The 23,027-nt window shown below is 44.9% G+C and overlaps 1 protein-coding gene across 2 annotated transcripts; it reads right to left on the bottom strand.

Annotated features, from left to right (window-relative positions):
- Window positions 1-644: 644 nt before the first annotated feature.
- LOC122574082 (protein drumstick) lies at window positions 645-22,830 on the bottom strand. Of its 2 annotated transcripts, none has more exons than XM_043741202.1 (3): window positions 22,636-22,830; window positions 8,799-9,399; window positions 645-5,201 (listed from the first exon to the last, which is right to left on the bottom strand). In XM_043741202.1, the coding sequence occupies exons 2-3, from the start codon at window positions 9,026-9,028 to the stop codon at window positions 5,186-5,188; spliced, it is 246 nt and encodes an 81-aa protein (XP_043597137.1). In that variant the 5' UTR covers window positions 9,029-9,399; window positions 22,636-22,830; the 3' UTR covers window positions 645-5,185. The 2 variants fall into 2 exon arrangements, with proteins under 2 accessions (XP_043597137.1, XP_043597136.1); XM_043741201.1 differs by lacking the exon at window positions 22,636-22,830 and adding an exon at window positions 14,668-15,228.
- Window positions 22,831-23,027: the final 197 nt, after the last annotated feature.

The following is a 23,027-nucleotide window of genomic DNA, read 5'->3' as shown; positions in this document are numbered from 1 at the left end:
TGATTCGGTGTTTTATTAATATAGTTTTATTTATCTCGACGACATTGAATTTCGCCGTTACTACGTCGTAGCGCTAGAACTAAACAACCAAAGCACGAAGTTGTAGCCAGCTATAATTTCTCTTCCTTGAAACAAAGAGAAGTTGTAGATAGTCGAGACCTACCTACCTACCTACGATCCGTCAGAGTGTTGTACACCTTCGCAAAATCCTTCCTATTGGACTCGTCCCAGCAAGAAAGAAACGCGACCTGGGCTGCGTAGCGATGCATAGATCACCGTCAAAACCCTCGAACAGATCGAAACGGAAGAGAGAAAGAAAGGAAGCGGAGGTGGAGGCTGCTGGGCCGAAGTCGTCCATCAAAAGACCCCGAGGGGCCCATTAAAATAATTCAATTAAACGGACAACAAATCAGCCTCGGTTCGAGCAGAGATGCCAGGCATCGGGATGAACATGGTCATCCGATAACTTTCATCGGCTGGACTCGTCGGCCATGGAAAAAACGATGGGACGGCGGATTTCGTGAAAATGTGCTCGCTCGCGCTCGCGCGGCCCGCACAGAAGAAGAAGAAGAAGAAGAAGAAGAAGGAGAAGAAGGAAATAAAGGCAAAAAAAAGAGAGAAAAAAGAAGAAAAAAGTGCGGAACAGCGTTTTACGACTTGGCAAAATTTATTGGTAGGCCGGTAGGGTGGGACGTGCCCACAAGTACAATGCGATTCCCCGAAAGCACACGGAGAGGTGTCACGCATACTCGTGTCGTCTTATCTCTCTTCGAGAGAAAAGCAACAGAATCACCTCTCGCTCTCTCTCTAGCTCTCATACGTTTTCTCACACTCTTTCACGCACACATACGTTCTGTCTGTTTTTCACATTGTCACCGGGCTGACCGTGCGCCTCGGTTCACTTGTAAAGCTAGCAGCGATACAGGCATATAGATATAGATACACGTTACAATATATAATTATAATAATTATAATATAATATATAATAATATATAATATAAAATATAATAATAACATTATTATCACTTCTATTAATCGGTAAAAACGTGAATACAGCTTCTACGGGGATCGAGAGGCCTATCGATTGGCTACGATGCGTATTGACTAACGACTATTAATTTTTTTCAGTTTTCTTCCATAACGTTCGTCCAATAATTAATAATTATATAATAATAATAATAATAATAATAATACGCACGTGATAATCGCGTTGTTCGTAATACGATACAATATTAGAAAATATAGCGATAAATTGCCATTTTCAAGGTATATACAAAGCGCGACTTTGCTTTTCTTTCCTTTTTTTTTCCAACTTCGTCCCTTTTCTTTCCCTAACTTCCGTTCCGTTCCGGAGAAACAGGTCTCCCGAGAGGATGACAGTTGAATTTAATACAATTTCAATACCTCAAGGGATCGAATCAAGTTTTTTTTATAGCTTTTTGTCGATGCGATCGCCGCAGACTTTCGATGCTGACGAACAATTGACCGATCGATCCATCTCGAGCACCCTCGAGACGTCGCAGCTTACGAAAGTCGGAGTCGTTCAAACAATTATTTTTACTTCTCATTCACGCTGCGTGTAAGTGTTTAATTTACAACGTGGACGCGTTAAAACTAGTCCCGGAAATTTGTCGATCGCGACCGACACACGACCGTGTCAGAATGTATCCCTAAGAAGAAAGAGAACAAAAACTAAAAGGCAGCTGTGTGCAGCTCGAGTCGCGTGTAATACATCATCCTTTCAGGGAAGTATGAAATTTAAATTTTGCGCAAAGTAATTATATTTTGATCGAACGTCCGGTGACGGAAAAAGGAAATAGTTGTTTCTTCGTCTATGGCGGCCTGGTAAAATACATTGTAAGATGACTGGTGATTGTCGGATTTGAAACAGTTTCTTAAGGAACTTCTGTTATTTCGAACGATCGATAATTTCATACTTTTGATATTTCTTTTTCGTCCATTCGGCAAGCACACGATCTTCATCGAAAACTAATCTTGAAATCAACAGAAAAATATCCTCGAAGTAGAAAGCCAATAATAAGACCTTGAAACCAAAAATTACCAATGACAATCTTCAATAGATTCGAACATGCCTGACCGGTTTCCGTTTTCTCCCAACGCTTTTCCCAATGCCGATGTTCAGCAACGAAGTCACGAGAAAGGTTACGAAGACGAAAGAACGATACGGTCGCGCCAACGGTTGTCCAGTCTAGGAAACGCTCGATAGCAATCGATCATGCCGTTCTCGATCGAACGGCCGAGGTTTCGTATCCGCGCGAAATCGAAGAGACACTTGCAGAGTCGACGGTTCATCCACTGGAAACCGATTCCAGCTGACTGCTATCTGCGTCAGCGGACTCGCCTTGTTTCACATTTCCAAGGTCGTCTGGTCGCGTCTCCGGCTAGATGTTGCTTCGCTCGCGATTTCGGTTCGCCTTGGTACGCTATGGGACCACCGAGATATCTTGATTCGATTCTTCCCGTTGAATCGCGTTGAATCACGCGGAACCGAGCCCTCGAGACGACTCGGCTGTGATCCTGATGGCCAGATGTTGATGTCGGGCCAAGAACGCGTCGCTCCAGGCCTGGGCGTGGTCCCACGGTAGCATCCGGTCCTCAGCAGCATCTTTGAAGCGGGTTATTACGCGGCCTAATTTGGAACTCTAGCCCGGGGTCCTCGTGTAACACTGTTGACACGGAGCCTTCCTTTTTTCTCCGCTTGTTGCCACCTGCTCGTGAAACGAGCGGATCTTCCAATTCAAATTAGTCGCTTCCGGGCCAACGTGAATCCCAATCGGCGATTCCGAGACCCCTTTGATATTGAAATTCAAATTTCTCGATGCCTCGTTCGCCGGATTCGTGGGCCCTCGACAGGCATTTCTTTCGCGAGATTAATCAGTCTGATCTTTTAATTTATTTCTGACCACCTTTCCGAAGATTCTCGTGCGTATGGATTTCCTCGCGCGTGTTGCAGTTCCTTTAATAGTTTCGAATTTGGTAAGGCGAGAATGGCAAGCGATGAAATGTCGATGTTACGGACGAAAGCGTGCGATGATTTTCTTCGTACGACCTTGGCCTCGTTGCTCTGTTCCCATGGATGCTCGAACTGAATTACGGCGGCTTTGCTTTCCATGATTAAGATGTTACTTAGCTCGGTCGGGAGAAAGCAGGAACCACGGGCGAGTAGATTTTTCGAGATAACGAAAACTGGTTGGGCATATACTTCGTGTTCTTCGAACGTGTCGCTGATAACGAAGTTAGATTTCCCTGTCTGCCTTTCCACGATCTTATGCAACTCCTGACTATCCTTCACCGGCGGACATTCGTTAAACACGTTGAAGTAGAACGATTTCGTTTGTTATCTCGCACGTTCTTCGAATTGTCGAGAAATTTCGATCGAGGAATGCTTGAAATACTCTCGAAAGACCATAGAGATCCGTTTAACGAATGTGAAACGTGTCGTGATCAGATCTTCGGTATTCTAACTTCCAGCTCTCGTCTTGATGTGAATTCAACGATTCGATTAATTTGATTTCGCATGGAATCCTCGGGAGCCTCTTGCCGATGAAATTCTAACACGGTTGACACCATTGACGTGATTCTTCTTGTTTTGTTTCTGTCTCCCCATGTCTTTTGTCGCGATGAAAAGTCTCGATGACTTGCTGTGGCTGGCGTCTAGGTGTCTAGGCTCGGAATATAGGAAAGTGGTAGAAGCGAAAAAAAAAAAAAAATAAAAAATAATCGGAGAAGCGGAATGAAGGAGCGAGAAGCGAGGTTCGTAAGACAGGCGAGGAGACGATCAGTAATTACGGAACTGTTTCCCTTGCGACTCAGTAGGCTGACGCGCTGCGTCTTTTCGAGTTGATTAATTAATCGATCGACTCGGAATACCGACAGACGGACATCGAGAAGAATGGACGCGTGATCGGGTCAAAAGATTCTCGGAATTTCGACGTGGATTTTTATTTTCATCGTTGGATCGTTGTCGAGAGCTTTTTTTCTATCGTTTTTCGTGTCACGCTCGTTCTCCTTTCGTTTCTTTCCAACGCAAGGTGTCTGAACATTTACCGAGTTCAGATCTCGTTCTTTCTACTGATTTTTCTTTCGTTTCTTAATTTTTCAATGGAACTGGAAGAACGATAATTCAACATAATTCACGATCGATTCGATGTGGAGCAAGATTTCTAATTGAAGAGGCGTTCTTGTAATTCGATCGTCATTTAAAATTAGTATCTAGAATCTAATTGTTTCTGAACAGAACGGCCGACACGTTATTACGTTCCTACATTTCATTTGCATGCTCGTATGTATAAAATTCCATCGTCGTACGTTTATGTACATACGTATAGGCTTCGTCGAAATTCCAAAAAATATTTGTTGAACCACGACCGCGCGGCATGAAACTAGCCTAATCAGAAACAGAGAGAAACGCGTCTCTACGGGAGAAGATTTAGGATATTAGTTGGCCGGATGGCTTCTAGTACCTAGAGTAGCCATTCGAATAGCCATTTGAGTAGCCGTTGGAGCCCTTGTAGGGAACAGAGTGTATGCTCCTGGAACAAAGATGGTGGAAATCGGAAGATGAGGAAAATTCTCTTCAAGAAGTTGTCTGCTTCCTCTCCCTCTCCCTCACTTTTTTTTCTTCTCCTAATTAGCAAATCAAATTCCACCGCTTCGCGATTAGCGAGGGGGCTGTGGTGCGCGCTCGTGTTAGTATCAGTAGAAATTAGAAGGCGATAAATGCGATCGTGAATCGTCGATCGTAGCAGAAACAGCGGAAGAATATCGAAAAAGGTGATAGCGTTGATAGAAGTGTAGATCTTTTATAGCATGCTGGGTGTATTATATCCTTCCTTGTTCTTTTTTCTTTATCTCGTGGTGGCGGTAGCAATGCACGGAATCGATGATCGTGCGTTGTTCTCGCGATTGCGACAGGGACATAACGCGGCAAATTTTGAGTGACGAGTACGATAAAAAAGAAATAAAAAGATAATAGAAACAAGAGGGGAAGACTATATAAGTATATATAAATGTCAAACGATAGAGAAGAACGTGGATTGCAACTTTTTGTTGTTATAGGTTGTTGTTGAATTGTTAGAATTTCTTTTTGTTGATCATGTTGATATTGTTGTTGTTGCGTGTACATTGTGTGTGTGTCAAGGTGCAGGAGGTTCAGAGCTCCCGCTCACCGCCACCCACATCTACAACAGAACAGAAAACAAGACCACCGCCGTTACATACAAGGTATCCATTAGTATCCACCAGTATCGAAGATTTATTTTATCGCTCGCTCGTTCGAACGTGCGTGCGCACGCTCGCTGGCTCGCACGTTCCATGCGGAGGCAGCATTATTTCAGACTGATTTATGGGTCAGACTGATCTTCAAAGTGCCAAGACGGCGTCATGGGAGGAAGGACGTGAACTTCGCGGATCTACGCGGATTCCCTCTCTATCTTCTTCGTTTTCCTACGCGAAATTACCACGGTGAAGGTGACACGTTACCACTACGCAAGGCCAATATGCCGCGAAAAGGTCACGCGTGAAAATGACCCGGTTTGCTCGATCGTCGACGAAATTCAGTTCCAAAGAGAATTAGCCAAATTATCAAAAAAAGGTATTCTCTTCTCATCGTCTTCAAAATCAATCGACCAATCAATGATTTTCTAATACAAACCGATTTTCTAAAAAGTTGACTTCTCTGCTCTTCGTCCTTTCACTATTTCGTGCACGAATGCCAAATATCTCTTCCTAAATATTTTAGAACAGTATTTTATGTATCCTTTTTTCCATATACCTTTATATACATTGTGATCCTTCTTCGGCTATTAATTTTTAGAGTTCTGCGTTATGTTAGAGCGGAGGTTGCTACTAATTGTTAAGTGATTTACGAAGTTGCGAGACCGGTACACGATACGCCAAATCATTCTCGTTCCTGATAAGTAAATTTCGTTTTTAATGAAGCGATGTCAACCGCCGGAGATATCGACGTTTTTATTAACTCCATGGTATTTCCGTAAAAGCAGTAACTTTTTCGTTTAAATTATACCTTTATATATCATGCATTTTATGCTAGCTCGAGCATTCGAATTACTACGTTAAATATCGAACAGGAAGAATAACAGAAGTTTCGTCTCTCAGAATTGCTTGATATACTGGTAATTTCAGTCAAATTAAAGTTGTACGTAAATCATGTAATTTTGGAACTTGATTAAAAATTCCCAGAGATTTTAAATTTCAAATTCCTTTCTTCTACGTATTCACAAAATCGTTTATTTTCTTTGCAATTAGCGAAATTACAAGAAATATCATTGTTTATCGTTTATAGGATGAAATTAAAATGAAAAATTTTAATTCGTCGTACGTAACAACACGCGAAGTATACCTTTCTTGAAATGGAAAGTGCGATTTCATAAACGAAGAAGTTTCCGCTTTTCGTATCAACGATACGAAATTTTATAAAAATTTGCATTGGCGGAAATATTTGGCTGTCAGTGTGCAAAAAATTACGATTATTAGGGGTGTATTTTATATTCGGTTGACGTTTCATAGCCAATTCATATTTGATTGCCGATTGTCGACGACCGACGGGTCGCGAAGTTACGTCCGGCTGAAGCGGGCAAACTTTCGCTTTTCAATTCTCACGTTTTATCGTAAAAAGCTAGCTATTTTCGCGAATATTTGTTGAAACAATGAAATTCGTTGTGCCAGAACACGTGAACCTAATTGACGAATAAAATTTATCTCGAAATCTCTCGTCACTCGTCGAAACACGTTGTAATACGTCTTGAAATAAAAGGAACTTCGTTATTTCACGGGATATTGCATAAAATTATCTATGTTCGACATTTTACGGTACTTTTAAAAATTCGTATGGAACGGGGCTACGAAATTTCACGAAGTAAACCTTTTCGCATGGAAAGTGCGGCGAAAGTTTCAAACGTCAAATTCTTAACCATATTTCTCGTTTTATCGAATATGAAAAATGTATTTTTATTTTGAACGAACGTGTCTGTGCTTCGTTCGACGACGATTATTCTCAACCGAGTTTCTCGACGCGATTTCGCATTGAAACGACGATGGTTCCGTTATGATGGGAAAGGAAAAGGATTGACGAATCGTCGGTGGGAAATCATCCAGCAGGATGAATCACTAAATGAAGTACTGTCTTCGTTGGATTATACTTTTTCGTCTTACAAAAGGTCCTACTGGTGACCCGACCGGTTTTCGAAGTGGTCCCTATGTTCTTGCTCGCCTGGGTCAATACACAATATGCGCGGCTAGTTCGTTTTAAATCGATAGGTTTCGAACGAATGCACTTTCGTCGTATTTTACAAACTAAACGGGACTGAGAATCGAATGGAACGGAACTACCATCGAAATTTCGGGAAACGACTCGCTTCGGAACGTTTTAACGTTGAATTTATTCGTTATTTCTTTGTGGAAATGCAATTTATGTTTCGTTTCAAAAGTTGCTTCGATGATATTGCCTTGCTTTTATTACCGAAACGTGATTTTTGTTTTACATTTTGAAACAAATGTACGAAAAGAATTTAACGACTGTATTTAAAGAAAATATTCGACGAATAACAATGTTTGACTATGCTAAGACGATTCCGCAGAAACGTCAACTTCTGTAGCTGAGTTCTTTTCGCGAGTTTTAACTTTTCTTTTAAGTCACAATTTTGTTACCGAACCTACCGTTTATAGTTTATAGGAAACGCGAAGATTCTACTGATAAAATTTCGAAAAACGATTATGCCTGTTAATTTTTCTTTCACATGACACTTGAATTTTGCAACGTATCAAGGTTAATAGTTTAGCGTTAGAAACCATCGAAACGACGAACAGATTAACGAAAGGAATCGGAAAAAATTTTGTTAAATCACTTCGCTTATCTCTTTGTCATATTTCCACAAAAATTTTTTAACGCGAACACTGCTATACGGCTATCAACGCGAACGTCACGAGAAAGATATCGATTTTTCATGTTAAAACACAAATTTCAACGTTTTCTGAACGGAATTTTACGAAGGTATTCGAGAACACCGATTCGAGTACGCCCGACACGAAAGATATCGATTTATCACTGTTCGAACTTTACGTTACCGCACTTCACGTTCAAGAACATTCGCGACGGAACACGAATCGAGCACAGACACGTCTTTCAGCTACTGTCAATCTTCGAACGAGCCGTAGCGATCGATTTTTCGGGACCAGTTCCGAGAAAGTGACCGCGCGATCGACACCAGACGTCGAGAAAGACGTCAACGAAATTCGTCTTCAGACACCAGGATCACGTCGAACTTCACCACAATCTCTCCTCGAAATGGCCACGAGCTCGTCGAGTCTGTCAGTGTCACGGGCACGGTGCGCGACCTTTTCAGCTCGCACTAGTTCATTCATAATCATCACTCGATGCAACTTGCTATCGCGACACGGCAATCCACGATCAACCACATCACCACGGGACCGAACGAACAAAAAAAAACATAAGAGAAAGAAGTAAAAGAGCAGGAAACAAAGTATAACAAAGACTACTGCACTGTTAACCCGTACAGAGACGAAAAATAGCGATCCTGGGTCTGATGGACGTCTGGTCAGCGCGAAAATCAACCACGGAATTAGTCCCGTCGCCGAGCGGCGAATTAGAACAGACTCGATAAAAAAAAATGTTCGTGTGTACGTATATACGTGTCTCTATATATGTATCTACATATACACGGATATATAATAGAGGCATATAACAGACGTATGCACGTACATAGATATTTAAAAAGAATATTCCGGGCGAAATGTACCTGTGTTGCTTGAGGTTATCCTGTCGCTTGAAGGACTTTCCGCAGACCTCACAGGTGAAGGTCACGTCGTCCTTATGGCTGCGCTCGTGGATCATGAGGTTGTAGGGCTTCGTGAAGCGCCGCTGGCAGTACTTGCAGACGAACTCTACCGTGCACTTGGCGCGCATCTTCTGCCGGCGGCCGAACTCCCTGCCGTGCCCCTCTGTCTCCATCGGCATTATCGCGAACATCCTTATAAATTCCCACCGCTCCTTCTCTTGGTCGACTCTCTGTCTCCTTTCCCTCTACCTCCTCTCTCGCGGTCCTGCTAACGCCTCGAGTCACTCCCTCCACCAGGTTACAAGCCTATAACGGCGTCTCTGTCCCTCTTGTCCCGACAAGGGGCACGTTTTCTCTCTTTCACCGAGCTTCCTCTCTCCTTTTGGTCCCTCTCTCACGATGCTCTCTCGGTGTCGCTCTTCTCCTCCTGCGCAAACCTAGTCCCGACCGGCTAACTCCTGCGAGTGAGATCACTCGGCCTGTACCTCCTCGCGGGAACACGCTCTCTCTCTCTCTTCTTTTTTTTTCGTTCTCCTTCTTTTTCTCTCCTAGCTCTCTCTACCTGCGGGAAATAAAGGAGCAATGATTTTCGGATCGATTCCCGGAGACGCGACCGCTCGATCCGCGCTGCATGGCAACGATTAGGTACCGGAATGGTACCTAAAAACCGGCGCGGACAAGCGACGCGACGTCGTTGCGATTTTAAAACGGTGACGCTTTGCGGCTCGACAAGATCGTATTTATAACGCAGACGAGAGTGCGATCCCACCGTTGGCAATGCGCAGACGCACGTCGTCACCGCTGCGAAATCGCAATCGTATCGCTCTTTTGTATCGAGGTTTGAGGATTTCTCATAGAAACAGTCGTAACGATCGCAAAGAAGATTCTTCTGCGCAACCAAATATTCGTAACGGGCGTATACTCGAACGGGAAATATTCCCAATGAAGATTTCGCATTTTTGCGTGATTCCAATTTACGGAATTTCGATGTTGCTGATCGTGCAACGCAATGGCAGCGAAAGATCGACGGAAGTAAAAAATTCGTAAAATGGAGATTGGTCCACCGAATGCGTTGGTGGTATTGCATCATTAGATATACGAAGACGCCAAATTATATCGGTGATGTGGTACGATTCGACGAGTTTAGCTGTGATGCAAGCGATCGACGCGCCGTCGATGGGATTCGCAGTAGTAACGCTGTATCATTCGACAGGCACATGGGTATTTTCCACGAAGAACGGCGGGAAGAGGTTGCTCGAAGGTACTTTGGACAGGGTTGGGGGCATCTCGAAAGAATCGCGCTTTACCGAGATACGTAGTTCTGCTTGGAATCGGGCTTAGAAAGTTACCTCGAACAAGTAGTGATAGTAAATGATTACTTGTACACTATCCGAGATGAGGCTCGAAGCAATCGAGAAACTTACGAGTATGGGATTAATGGAGCATACGGTGCTATCTCCTTGGACAAGATTCGATCTCGTTGATCCATGAAAATCATAATTCTGCCTGTAGATCGAATACGAAGATGGTTGAAGAATTGAGCGAAGGGAAATGAACGTAAAGATGTGTCGACTTTCGAACGAACAAGACAGAAGCACCATTATCCTCGACGCGCTATCCTTAGAACGCTAGCAGCTTTTTGCACGAAAGATCGACACGTAGAAACGCGAATCCTTTTGCGTGAAAACTCGAGAAAGAAGTACTATGTTTCTGAACATTTCATCCCGTAGAAACTGGTCTCGAAACTTACGACTCGCATAATCATATCAATCCTGTTGTACAAAGTACGGCTTCCAAATGGCTTTATCGCTAGAAACGGCGAGACTGTCAACGATGCGGGCTGTCCATCGGGTCCTTCGCTCTTCGACGTCCGCTGTCCGACTAGTTGCAGACGAGTGGAAGAAGGGGTGTACGGTCGGAAGTAACGAAGCAAGTTAAAAACGAACGCAACGCCGGAGGAAGCTTATTGCTCGGCGAGTCGTCGAAAAGAGAGGTCCCGCGGAGTGGAGAGGCAGCAATAAAAAAGGCCCCCGGGGTCTGATCGCGGGGTCCGCCGCGGCCATTGTGCAGGAGCCACGTCCGGTGCTACTGGTAGCACAAGGTAAGCACACGGCGCACGCTCGAATAAAGTGGCGTGTCCGAATGAGTAATAAGCGTGGCTGGGCGTATCCCGGTTGGTTAGGCTGCCTAACGGCGGTGGGGCCTAATCGGAGCTGCGTGTTACGCACGAATCTGCTCTACCCGCTTTTTGCTTTCCGCCTCTCCGTTTCGTTTCAGGCGAACCGCCAGATCGGAGCACGCATCCGTGATTCGTCTATTCGAGATTGCGTATAGGCGAAGAATTCCATTTATTTCCACAGAAATGTCGCCCTTAACTCAGATATGCTTCGACGTTTCTCTCTTACGATATCTCTTAATATATGGCTATGCTATTTGGAGTTTGAATGAAACGTATTTTACGCCCGGCTTGTCGCCAATTCGTAACGTCGTTGATTCATTTGTATGACGCGAAATTTACGCGATTCCGAATCGAAGGGGGGGGAAGTTTATTCTTGGAATTTACTATTATTTACGCCACCTACTTTTGGTTTAACATCGGTGTTATATGGCAAGGGGTTGATCGTCGGTTCACTGGTGTTTCTCCAGCGTCTTCTTCTACTATCACGATGTGTTTCTATAAATTGAGTTATACTTTGGTATATTTTAAACGAATTTTGAAGTTCGATTGAAAATAATGGAGTAGAATGGCGGTCCCGATCGAAGAGGGTCTCGTTAAGTAGAATAGTCCGATCGATAGTTCGTTCTCGATTTTTCTGTACAGTCTATCTTGTTCGTCCTTTGCTAGACTATCGTCGCTGCTAGATTATCATTCTGGAATTCTACGGTATTCACATTAACTTCTAACATTCGGAGCAACACAAATTTTTCTTGCACTTGCAGATTCTTTTAACGTTGATCTTCCGAATTAAAACAATTATACCGACTTTCGTTTTTCTACCTTCCTTCCGAATTCTTCCGATATCTACGGGAAAACGAAGGTTCTTATTTTAAAATCTCTAGAAATTTTTACGCTGGGTCGATCACGTTACTCGATATTAATTTTACCAGAAGCAATCATCCGGCACAATGTCGAAGCTCGTGTCAATAGTCAAGTTCGTCCGTACGCCTGTCGTAATCAAGAGGTCAAAGCTAATGTATGATAATGTATGATAATAGGATGTATATGGAAGCCCACAGTTATGATCGCGTAGTACGTCGCAGGTATCTGCGAATGAGCATACCCACGCAAATTATGTAGCCATATAGAGGTGAATTTTACGTTATCGACAGACGATCTTCGTTTACCTTGAGAAATACGTAAGAAAAATCAGCAAAACGTCATTTATTCTTATTCCGTTCGATCTTGGACGTTTTTTCCACTGGCTGTTTCTCTAAATTGGAAAATATCAAGCGTGTACGCTCGAAGGTTAAGAATACAGGTATAGCTTTTATGGACGGGGTCCTTCGCGCGGTCACGACACTGTCATCGTAAAATACGATTTCGATTCATCGTAAGGAATAATGGAGTTGTTTAGGGGGCTGTGAGGAGAATAAAATCATAGCGTTAAACCGGGCAACTGAGATTTCTTAATCCTGTTAGACACGCGTGCTGCAATTCGATCAGGCTGTCGCGTTCTAAGAACACCGATGCTAACGCGTGTTTCACTCGTGAACACGGGCACGTCCCACGAAAGTTAAAGCGTACTTGTCATCCGCCGAAAGTTATCGTTTCGGATCGGTCGTGGAAACGTGGTCGTGATTCGCATGGATATGCGACTGCTTCTTTTCGGCGGGAAAATTACGCTTCTTAGGTAGCCACGAGTCTATCGCGGAGATTTCAAAGTATGTAGCGTTAGATCGTACGGAATGTCTGACTTTTCGACTAAATGCTACGATGCTTAGAAACAATGCCACCATTTAACCATGCTCTTTGAATTTGCACGGTCCAATCTCTCGTCATCGTCTTACAGTCAGCGACTATTCCGAGAACTCGTTCAAATTCTATTCGTCCCACATCTATCTCAAAAGACAGTCGTTTCAATCGACTCTGATAACCGTAATCGCTACTTAACCCCTCTTAATAGCGGAACAAACCTTGCAAGTATTTCCCATTGACCGTCAGAAGCACCTAATCCGCTTAAAACTCCAATTAGGTCAAGCTGCGCTAATGGCGCGGAACTTTCCACGTCGCTTTCGTAACGAGTCATTGACCTTACAAGAGCAACTGGATTGTCAATCGCAGCTGCGATATTTCAGTTACGAAGATTCATACCGATTAACCCCTCGTCAAACGGTCAACGTTATTCCACCCCCTAAGGAACTGGCAACGAGCCGGAGGGTCGTTCTCGGCTCTGGCGATCTCATTCCTCCGACAGAAGCGTTCTTTCAGAAGAGAAAGGGATTGCCTCGCGACTGTCGACGAAGACAAGAGGTTCCCGCGTTTACGCTCGGTCCCTCGCGAGCAAAAGGACGGAGGGCACGGATGAAGAGGCAGCCAATCAAAGAGAGGACGGAGTGGAGCCAACCAAGAAGCTCGCCTCGACGTGCGTGCACCCGTTCTCGTATGTATAGAGGAATAAAGAAGGGAGCAGTAGCCTTCGTTCGTTCGTCGGTAGCCAACCAAAGAGAAGCTGCTACTGTGCACCGCCCTACCGCCGACTACCGGTTTTCGGCCAGTCGCTACCGAACCTCCAGAGAAATCCACCAAGCGGAACCACACCCTCCTCCTCTGGATCGACGTGGTACCCTGGTACTGGAAAGTAGCGCGGGTTCAACGTGCAAGGGTTTGTCCGTCTTGGAAGGGCGATTCCTTATTGCAATTCTTCCCTGGCATCCAATAGGAAGGGAAATGCCGAGGCGATCGATGGCGAAGCTTTTGAAACGTTGGATCGATCCAAAGGTCGACCCTTTTACGCTCAACCAGATCGTACTCGGCGACTTAGCTTTGAAAGCTGTTGGCTCATTATCGAGTTAGTTGGATGTAGCTTGATCAAGGGGGTTGAGAATGTTTGCGAGGGTGAATGATCGAAAGAATGCGAGATGTGAATGGCGAGATTCCTACCGTTGATAGAAATTTTCGATGAAAACTTTGAGAGAAAGGGTTGATTGCGAGATTTCTAACGATGAAGGATCGAGAAATTAAGTATTTGGAAAACGTCGAGGGTACATCCTGGATTAAGACTATCGTCCGGATAATATAATTCGTTCAATCAGAGCACGCGGGACAACGAATTTGAACCTAAGCCACTGGTGGTTACGTTTCGAATCGATCACGTTCCCCCAAACATAAAAAAAAAGCTATTACACCAATGGCACTGGTTTGAGAGCGTTCGACGAATAAAAGATTCGGTACAGCGTAGCCTGGTAGCCAATCAAAATGAACCAGCTACCGTGTACCGCCCTGTGGCACGCTACCGGTTTTGGGCCAGTCACCACGAAGACTCGAGAGACATCAACGAATGTGGACCACACCTTTTCCCGCCCGCGCGATTCCAAGTGCAATGAAGCGCGAACCAACAGTCACGAATATTAATTCGATAATAATGAAAATGAAAACAAATTACACGAGAAAGGAAATTACAGATAGCTAAAAGTATTCCAATTTTAGGGCCTGTAGGATAAAAGATATTCTGCAAAAAGACCAAACAGTATGAAACTATTACGGTAAATAATGTAAACAACGAAGATGGAAAGATGTCATCGGTGAATTTTCATCGTATCGCGCGATAGCAAACTGTCACGAGGAAGAGGAGGTCGTGACCAAGAAAAAAGTGACGAAAGACGCACTTACCGGTCGAAGTAGAAAGCACACGCTTCGTAGTTCCCTCTGAGGACGCGATGTTTGCCGGACTTCTGGTCAAATAAACGTCCCTTTGAAATTTCTTTGGAACTGGTCAGCGAATATGCGTGCGTTTGTTATCCGCGTAGGGGAACGAGGGAGTGTGAGAAAGAAAGGGAAGAGAATCCTTGAAAACTGGTTGGAGACGTTGAGATTGTCTATTGGATTCTCTATCGAACGTGTGTCTGGATGCTGTCTTCCGGGCTGACAGGTCTGGACCGTTTGGGTGCGCGGCGTCGACTGAAGCTCCGTTTGCCCGCTCGGTTCGCTGGTAGCCCGAATAGGTAGGCACACCAGAAGACGGTAGGATGCCGTGTGTAACCGCCAAAGGTCTCCTTCGTCGTCGTCGTCTCGCTTCTTCTGGTTGGAGGACCGGGAGACACCTCCCTACCGAACCAACTCACCGATGCCCACCAGTTGTGTCGTTTCGTTCGTGTGAGCCTCTCTTGATTCTACCAGAAACGCTTCAGGATCTTCCTTCCTTGAACAACGCTGCCACTACTAGTAGTAGTAGGACTATAAAAGTAGTAGTAGTAGTAGGAGTAGTAGTAGTAGTAGTAGTAGTAGTAGTAGTAGTAGTAATAGTAGTGGTGGTAGTGAAGAGAAACGTAGAAGAGGAGGTAAGGATCGAAGGTTCGCGGAGGAGGAACGGGAGCAGAAGAAGGAAAAGGAAGAGAGGGCTAAACGAAGAGGAAGACGCGTTTCTTATCCTCGGAACTTGTCTCTCTTTCCTTCTGGTGTCCTTGTCTGACCAGTCGCCGAATAGCAGCGTGGTTATTCACAAATCCTTCGACGACGCGGCTTCCTGAGCTCCTGGGATAGTGGTCATCCGCCCTCCCCTTGCTCCAACTGTTCCTCAAGTTGCTCCCTCTCTTCCACGATCCCTTCCACCGGGGTCCGATAGGACCGCCCTCGTAACCGTTGGATCACAGAGCATCCCTCTTCGCCCACGCGAGAGACCCTTTTCGAAACGATCTTCCCACTCTTCGAAGAATACGAGCCAAGAGTTCTTTCGTTTTCGCCCTCTCTCTGCATGCCTGCCCCCCGCGGGGGCGGTAGCTAGGCCAAGGTACAAAGGAGGTAGCGGTGCTGGCCGAGCCACCGCGACTATTACCCATTTACCGATCTCTCTGACTTTCGTCTCCAACCGCGAAAATTTGTTTCCCGTTTCGGCGAAAAGAGTTTAAAGCCTTAGGGGCTGAGGAAATTCGGCTGGAACGCGGCGCGAAACACCGAAAGGCAGCGCGCCGCTGTACATGTCGCAGCTTTGGACCTGTCGCCTTTGTCGTCGAACAGCGGCCAAAACGAGTTCGCGTCGTGTGTCAATCTGCTCGCCCACGCGAAAAAGCGGATCAGCTGGAATCGGTTCCTGGAAGAGGAACCGCGGCAGCGGTGATCTCTTTGTCTCTATCGAGGCCTCTCTCGAGGCCAGAAAGAGTGACGCTGACGAAGGTGTGGGAGGAAGCGGAGGTGGAAGGAGCGTGCAAGAACGAAGAGCGGGGGCTGACGCGATGCCGCGGGGGTTCCCAGGGCACGTGGGAAATGCACAGTAGTCGATGTCAATCCCCCCACCAGCCGGCGGCCAGCGTGGGTCCTGTCGGTCCCCGTCGGGCCCCACTACGGCCCACTGCGGACCCGGAGAGCCATCGCCAGCGTACAGGGTACCGCCCAGCGAGATCTCGCGGTATCGCTTCATTGGACGATTCAATGGGCTATCGCCTCCTTCGCGAGCCACCAGGATGATCGAGTGGTGGAAAAATTCCACGGGAAAGGCTGGCGGATCGCGTGGAAGAAGGAGCGACCGAAGAAGACCAGTGAGCGATCGGCAACAAAGAGAACGCCGACGTACCGCTTGGAATCCGATTGTAGCCACCGGGCAGCGTCTCCACGCCGGTTCGAACCGATCTAGCCGAAGATGAAGACGACAACGATGACGGGGAAAAGACGTTTCCAAGGGCTCTGTCTGACCCAACTTCTTCACCGCGTCTCTCTGATCTCTTCGATAGGAATATTTAGGGAAGCAAAATGGAAACCGGCATCCGCGAGCAAAGGATTAGGTTTCTTCGAGATTTCCCTCGCAGATACGCGTGGAAATCGATGACAGCAATTCCGATGCTGACGCAGCTAGAAATTTATGGGAATTTATAACAGCCACTGGGCTACAGCCAGGATGAACAACCGTGACGAAGGCGATCGCTTCGGCCACTGTCGTTCGCGCGATGGTCATTAATTCCGTCGATGGATCCTTTGAGAAATTTGAGAAATTTGAATCTTATACCGAATTCCTTTGAAGATCGAGCAGGTTACGTTAGAAAATAGATAAAGCGCGGATGAATTAACTTTTGCCCGTTATCGCCTGTCATTCGGATTGCCAATCCTTTGGACGTCTGTTTTCGTTTCTCTTATTTGAGAATTTCTATAAATTTGCAAGTATTAAATCGCAAATTGCATCGTACGAGTTCTAGGATCGATACGTATCGTCGATATTTTACAAAGATGCTGAGAACCTTGAAATATCGGAAATGTTATCGATTGTCCGAGGGCATTCTTAGATAACAAATTCTGCAACTGTCGTAATCGTTCTCGCATAGATTGCTAATTTACGTGGGTCTTTGTGAGATTTGTTGTCAAGCAAAATGTCCGCTGTTGCGAGTCAAGCTGTAGATGTATCGGATGAATATTTCAGCAAGAAAATTGAAAAATTCAACTCCAGATAGACGAAGAGCAGTCGCAGACAGCTTTCCCGAATATTTGCAATTAGTCCAACGATTAAATGAATGGTCCTCAAACCGAAAAATTCTCTTCCCAAAGGTATACTTACGAGGAGATGGCGAACGAAGTTGACCGAAGTATATTTTGCTATTTCTTGCTGTTTCCTTGTTAATCAACGACCGTATGAGTTAGGAAAAGTTAGTAGAACCGAGATAGAACCGGTCGATAAAACTTTAACAGACCGAAGGCTAAAACGGAACTTGTTAATAAAATCCTGGTCGTAACGAAGGGAAGTAATAAATCTTTTAAATCCCATAGACTGAAAACACGTTCAGATAAAAGAATGAAACGAGCAGAATGCGTTGGTCGACAAAATTGACAGGCGACAAACCTCTGATAAGAATGCTTACGGAGGACGTATTACCGAAAACTATGCAAACATCGATCTCGAAGATAACGTCTTGGGGTTTTGTTTTCCTGTACCGAGTTCAAAGAAGTATCCGGAGAAACTGAAAAATTGATCGTCGATATATATCAAGTAACCTGATTTTTATTTGACCTTTAGCCTTTTATTTAACCTGAAGTATTCTGCGATTGATCGCAAACCGATAAAGAGTTTTGAAAGCTTCGTAAGCTTGACAAATATCCGCGGTCTAACCTTAATATTAGTAACAAAACTTGGCAAAGCTATCGTCTATCTTTAAAATCGTACATTTTTCGACTTAATAAGTTTCTCTCCTTTCGAAACGCGTCGTACTGTATATGCTCGTCCAACAGCCGCGAACTAACTCAAAATGGCTTTAATAATACGCTGCGATAAATTAGTCTAGAAACACAAATGTAGTTAGAGAAAGTAGGATATATATTAACAACGAGCAATTTGAAGCAACGCGTTAATGGTTTCTTTCTGCTAGAGGAAAGTAACGCGAATAACGAACAATATCCATGATCGTCGGACGCTGTTTGTTCGAACGTTTTCGCTTGTTTGCGCAACGGTGATCCCTTGTACATTACGTAATGAGAAATTTAGAAAGACGGCGTACCATTTGTGTGTCATTAGCGGCGGGATGACGCGCGTTACGTAAAGTTAAAATCAACTAGATGATTTAGGATGGATTATACATGAACTTTACCTGGTTTCAATGGACAGTAGAATAGGCCGCTGATCGGACCAAACGTAAGTAGAACGAGCATTCGCGATGTACGGCGGAAAGGTACAAGAGGAGACAAATATTTTATCGTATCATCGTTTTCGAAGGAATATCTCTTCTGTTACTGGACTTTCGAGCTTAATTTATGTACACGGTAATCCTCAGTACGATAGGTCGAGTAAATCCACTTGCTGCTGCCAAACTAAATGAATCCGGTTTAGTGGTTCGATTTGAACGTCTCTAACTGATTATTCGCGTCATTTATCAACGCCGCCAAAGGCTAATACAATTGTCGAAAGAATAATAATAAATATATTTCATAAATTATTCCAGCTGGAGTTGAATATAAACTTTCTTCGTGTATTACTTCAATTTCACGATGGTAGACGATTGTCGTAACGATAGTATGGAAGAAAGATACTGAAAATTGACGGTATCTAACAGGTAGTGTAGTAAGAAAGTAAGACAGCACCTAATGTTACTTCTGAAAGCATAGTGTCTCGTATTCCATCGCGTTGTCGTAACAATTGTCGACTATGGGAAAAAAAGGAGCGGAATATCGAGCTCGATGAACGTTTCGGAGTAACGCGTATTCGGTAAGCGGGGATAGATCACAGAGAGACCGCCGTGTTGGCGCAGGAAACGGAAACTGGCGGAAACAAAGGCCGGGCAAACAGACGGCATCCCATGGGGAATGTTACCAGGGCAAATAGCGCGCGTCCTCGCTATCGGCCCGGTCCGCGACAAATATTGTCACGTTCTTCTGGCACCAAGGGAAAAAGGTACTACGTGGTACATACCACGACTCGTTTTCGACCTACGGGTCCCGTAGGCCGATAGATTAGGTCCTAGCCACACGATACCGTGAACGCCATCACCTTCGCCCGTGGGCAGAGATAACGAGGAACGATCGAGACAGGTCCACGTCGAATTAGCAGGTAGGTCCCGAGCTTCAGCATCGACGAGGGTCTCGGGCTGGCTGCTACGCGCCGGAAACCTTTTTTTTTCGGCCCTCCACGAATGTAGATGTTAGTGATAATATATAATCAGAGCGTGCACTTCAGTTTAGCGTATGATTACAGACTAAGCCCAATTAATCTTCCCCGATATTACTCGCTATTGCTTAATGATATCGCTCGCGTCCAAAGTCGAATCGTTCGACAGCCACGTGTGAATTTTTATGCAAAGAGACGAGATCTCGATAGGAATTTCTCCGAGATGAAGTTTTCGATGTTTTCGAAATCGTTTCGCTCGTGTGAATTTCTTCCAGGCTTAAATTGGATCGTATCGAGTCGATGTCCACCTGATGAAACGTCGCTTCTCTTCGGTCTCAATTTCGCAGCACGATATCGCTCGTTAAATTTCCATCTACCCCAGAGAATCGCCCTTTCTTCGTTGGCTTCGATCTTTCTATGTCCGCCTGTTCGAAGATCGATCATTCAAAAGATAATTAAGCGAGGAATTAATATTACTTATTCTGGCAACTGCCTGGCAATGTACTGTGTACAACGTAGTGGCCGGACGAGCAATCTTTCTAAATAAAATCCTTCGAAAAGCATGGATCGATCGTCGTGAACGAAGAAGGGATCGGCCAGCGGAGGATTTTTTAGGCCACCCAGTCCGCGAAGCAGCCTGATATGTCTGAAAACGTTGTCAGACACGACGATAATAAGTGTCTCCCAGAATGGCGGCTACATCAAAGCTCCAGTCGCGTTGTTGGGTCGGCGCGAAGTCGCGAGTCGCAGATACGCAGACGCACCCAATGGCAACGCGTCTGTATGCATACGTCTCTGCTTCGTCTGCCTAATGGTTCTTTCACAATTGGTCGTTTCGCAATCGCGTGAATCCTTTTTACCGCCATGCGATTTCTCGGTGGAAAACTCGCGCGATCCATTTGTACGCGCGTACGCGCCACTCTGCTCGCGATTGATAACGAACGGTGGATGGATTAGGCTCATGGTCGATGCTTTCGTATTCCTATTCTTGTTATTCGTTGAAAAGAAACGAGAGAACTTGTGATTATTTATACGAGGCATTTAGAACTATCCGGATGGTGGTAGCGGATTTTGGTTCGAAGCAAGCGACATTTTAGTCGTTTTAGAGTGAAAGACAGAAATTGTTAGTCGACTCGTAACACTGAAAATTATTGCGTTCTTCAGATTTTCAACCACTTTGTGTATCGTACTCGATCCTCGTCTAAGCGATTCGCCATATTCTTCGCAACGATATACGCATGTAACGTAAACTTGTTGCAAAAATATAAATTTATGTGTTTGTCAATTTTTGTTATTCGACTATTTTGCATAAAATCAAACAGCAATTTACGTGAGATACAACGAAATTCCGAATACGATCTTTTACATGCCAATTTGTACTTTAACTTGCTGCAAAGTATTGTAATTGTCACGGTTGCGTAAAAAGCAAAGAAACGTGGTTTCGCAAAGTGTCAAAAATTGGAAATTTCAAATAGTTCAGAGCAAGAAATCTAAATCGTCAAACCTTTACCAGTTCAAGCGCGCACAAAGTGGAAGTTTCATCTTAAATCGATTTATAAATAGATCGGCGAAGTAAAGAAGCTCCGTTCATAGAATTCTGTGTTTTACCAATATCGGTAACGTCGTTCTTCCACACGCACGCACACACACACGCGCGCGCGCGCGCGCGCACACACTCACAGATTATGTACTTTGTATTTTTACTCCACCGTCGGACGTTAACAAAGTACAATTCCATAATTGCGGCACTTTATTGTCCATCGTTATCAGTTGCACTCGTTAACAACTTAGATAAAGAGATTAGTTTCAAAATGCTCGCTGATAATCAAAATAGAACGCAACAGTTGAATCGTGTTTTATCGAGACTCTATTAAAAGTTTTCAAAAGTAATTTTTACGTCTGCCGTACACACATTTTCAATTAAACTGTATTACTAACGCTAGATAAACGTTAGTTTCTTTATCTTTCAATTGTAATATCCGCGTAACTCGAACTCGTTGCTCTACTGTTTTCCAGGCTCGAGCTTATTCATTCGTATTTTGCACACGACATCTATCAATCCTTTGATCGTTATGCAGAAATCGTGGAATTAAATTATTCCCGAATATCGAAACATCCATGCGGAAGCATCGTACGCTGACAAACATCTCGCAAACGATAGAGAAATATTTCCGGAGCGTAAAATTTCTCGATCGGTCGCGAAGGATTCGATTTACATCGCTGTGAACGACGCTTAATCGAGAGCCTACGGAAAGGTACCACGAACAGTTCGCTCGCATAATGGGCATAGGGCGAACCCGAGAAGAATCGTGGACCAAAGCCGCACCTTGTGCTGGCCACGTAAGTATGCGACGTGCACACGTTATAATGCTACGGCCGCGAACGTACGAGGGAACTAAGGTTATTGGCGACCACCGTGGCGCTCCATAGAGCACAGCTTTCACCTACGATCCTCCTCCACCCTCGTCTCGTTCATCGATTTCATTCTGCAATTCGATCATTCCGCGAGCCTGTCATCGTTCCTTCGAATTTCGATAACGGTAAAGGGAACGCGATGCAACGATTATTCTTCGCGTTCCGTACGTCGTCTTTCCATCGTACGAATAATTTCACTCGAAGCTATTCAACGTTTAATTTGTTCCTGCCAGTCACATTGTACAATACCTATGACCATAATCGACTGCGAATCCGAACGCGTAGGAGCGTAAAGTCAAGCGCGCGCGTCTTGTGACTTTTCCAACGGAGATTTCACCATGCAAATTTCCCCGAAGCGCCTCGAAGGCAGATAAGAAGCCCAGGTGTGTCTTTTGTTTGCCGATCGAAGGAATACTGTTGTCAGGCCGGCAAGATATCGTCAAAGTTTCTAACTCAGCTACGCGTCTCTTCGCTTTTATTCTCGCTGTGCGAGATATTGGTCGAAATACGATCGCTCGTCGATACACGTCGTATAAATTCTAATTCTTCTTATTAGAAACTAAAATCGATTTACCAAACGACTCGCATCGTTCTGGAGACGATGGCTGTCGCGCGAGAAAAACCAAAGGTTTGACAATGCTGTTTACCTTCGGCGTCCGGCGATGTTTCCCGTTGGCGTGTCACTTTCCCGCAGACGCTAGACGCTGCGTTTGCGTTTCGATATTTGAGCGCGCATCGATCTCTCGGCAAACGGGGTTTCTTCGTGACTTGCTCCGCGAGGTAAATCTGCTTTCCGCGAGAACACGACCACGCGTTCGACGATTCGCCGACCAGCCACGGTACGCGAGTCCTACGTGACATAATGAAACTTGTCGCGTGAGATTCTTCCGCACGCTCTGACGGAGCGTTTATTGGATGCTGGAATGCTAGATACCGCGACTTTTATGTTCTTTACGACGCGCAGCGTGAATACCAGCGACACGCGTGGACATTGCGCGCTAGTTCTAGCATCGTTTTGTTACGTAAAAGCAATTTCACG

This window comes from Bombus pyrosoma, linkage group LG13 (genome assembly GCF_014825855.1).
Source record: "Bombus pyrosoma isolate SC7728 linkage group LG13, ASM1482585v1, whole genome shotgun sequence".
In the NCBI taxonomy this organism is placed as follows: domain Eukaryota; kingdom Metazoa; phylum Arthropoda; class Insecta; order Hymenoptera; family Apidae; genus Bombus; species Bombus pyrosoma.
This window is presented reverse-complemented; position numbering and strand designations above follow the sequence as displayed.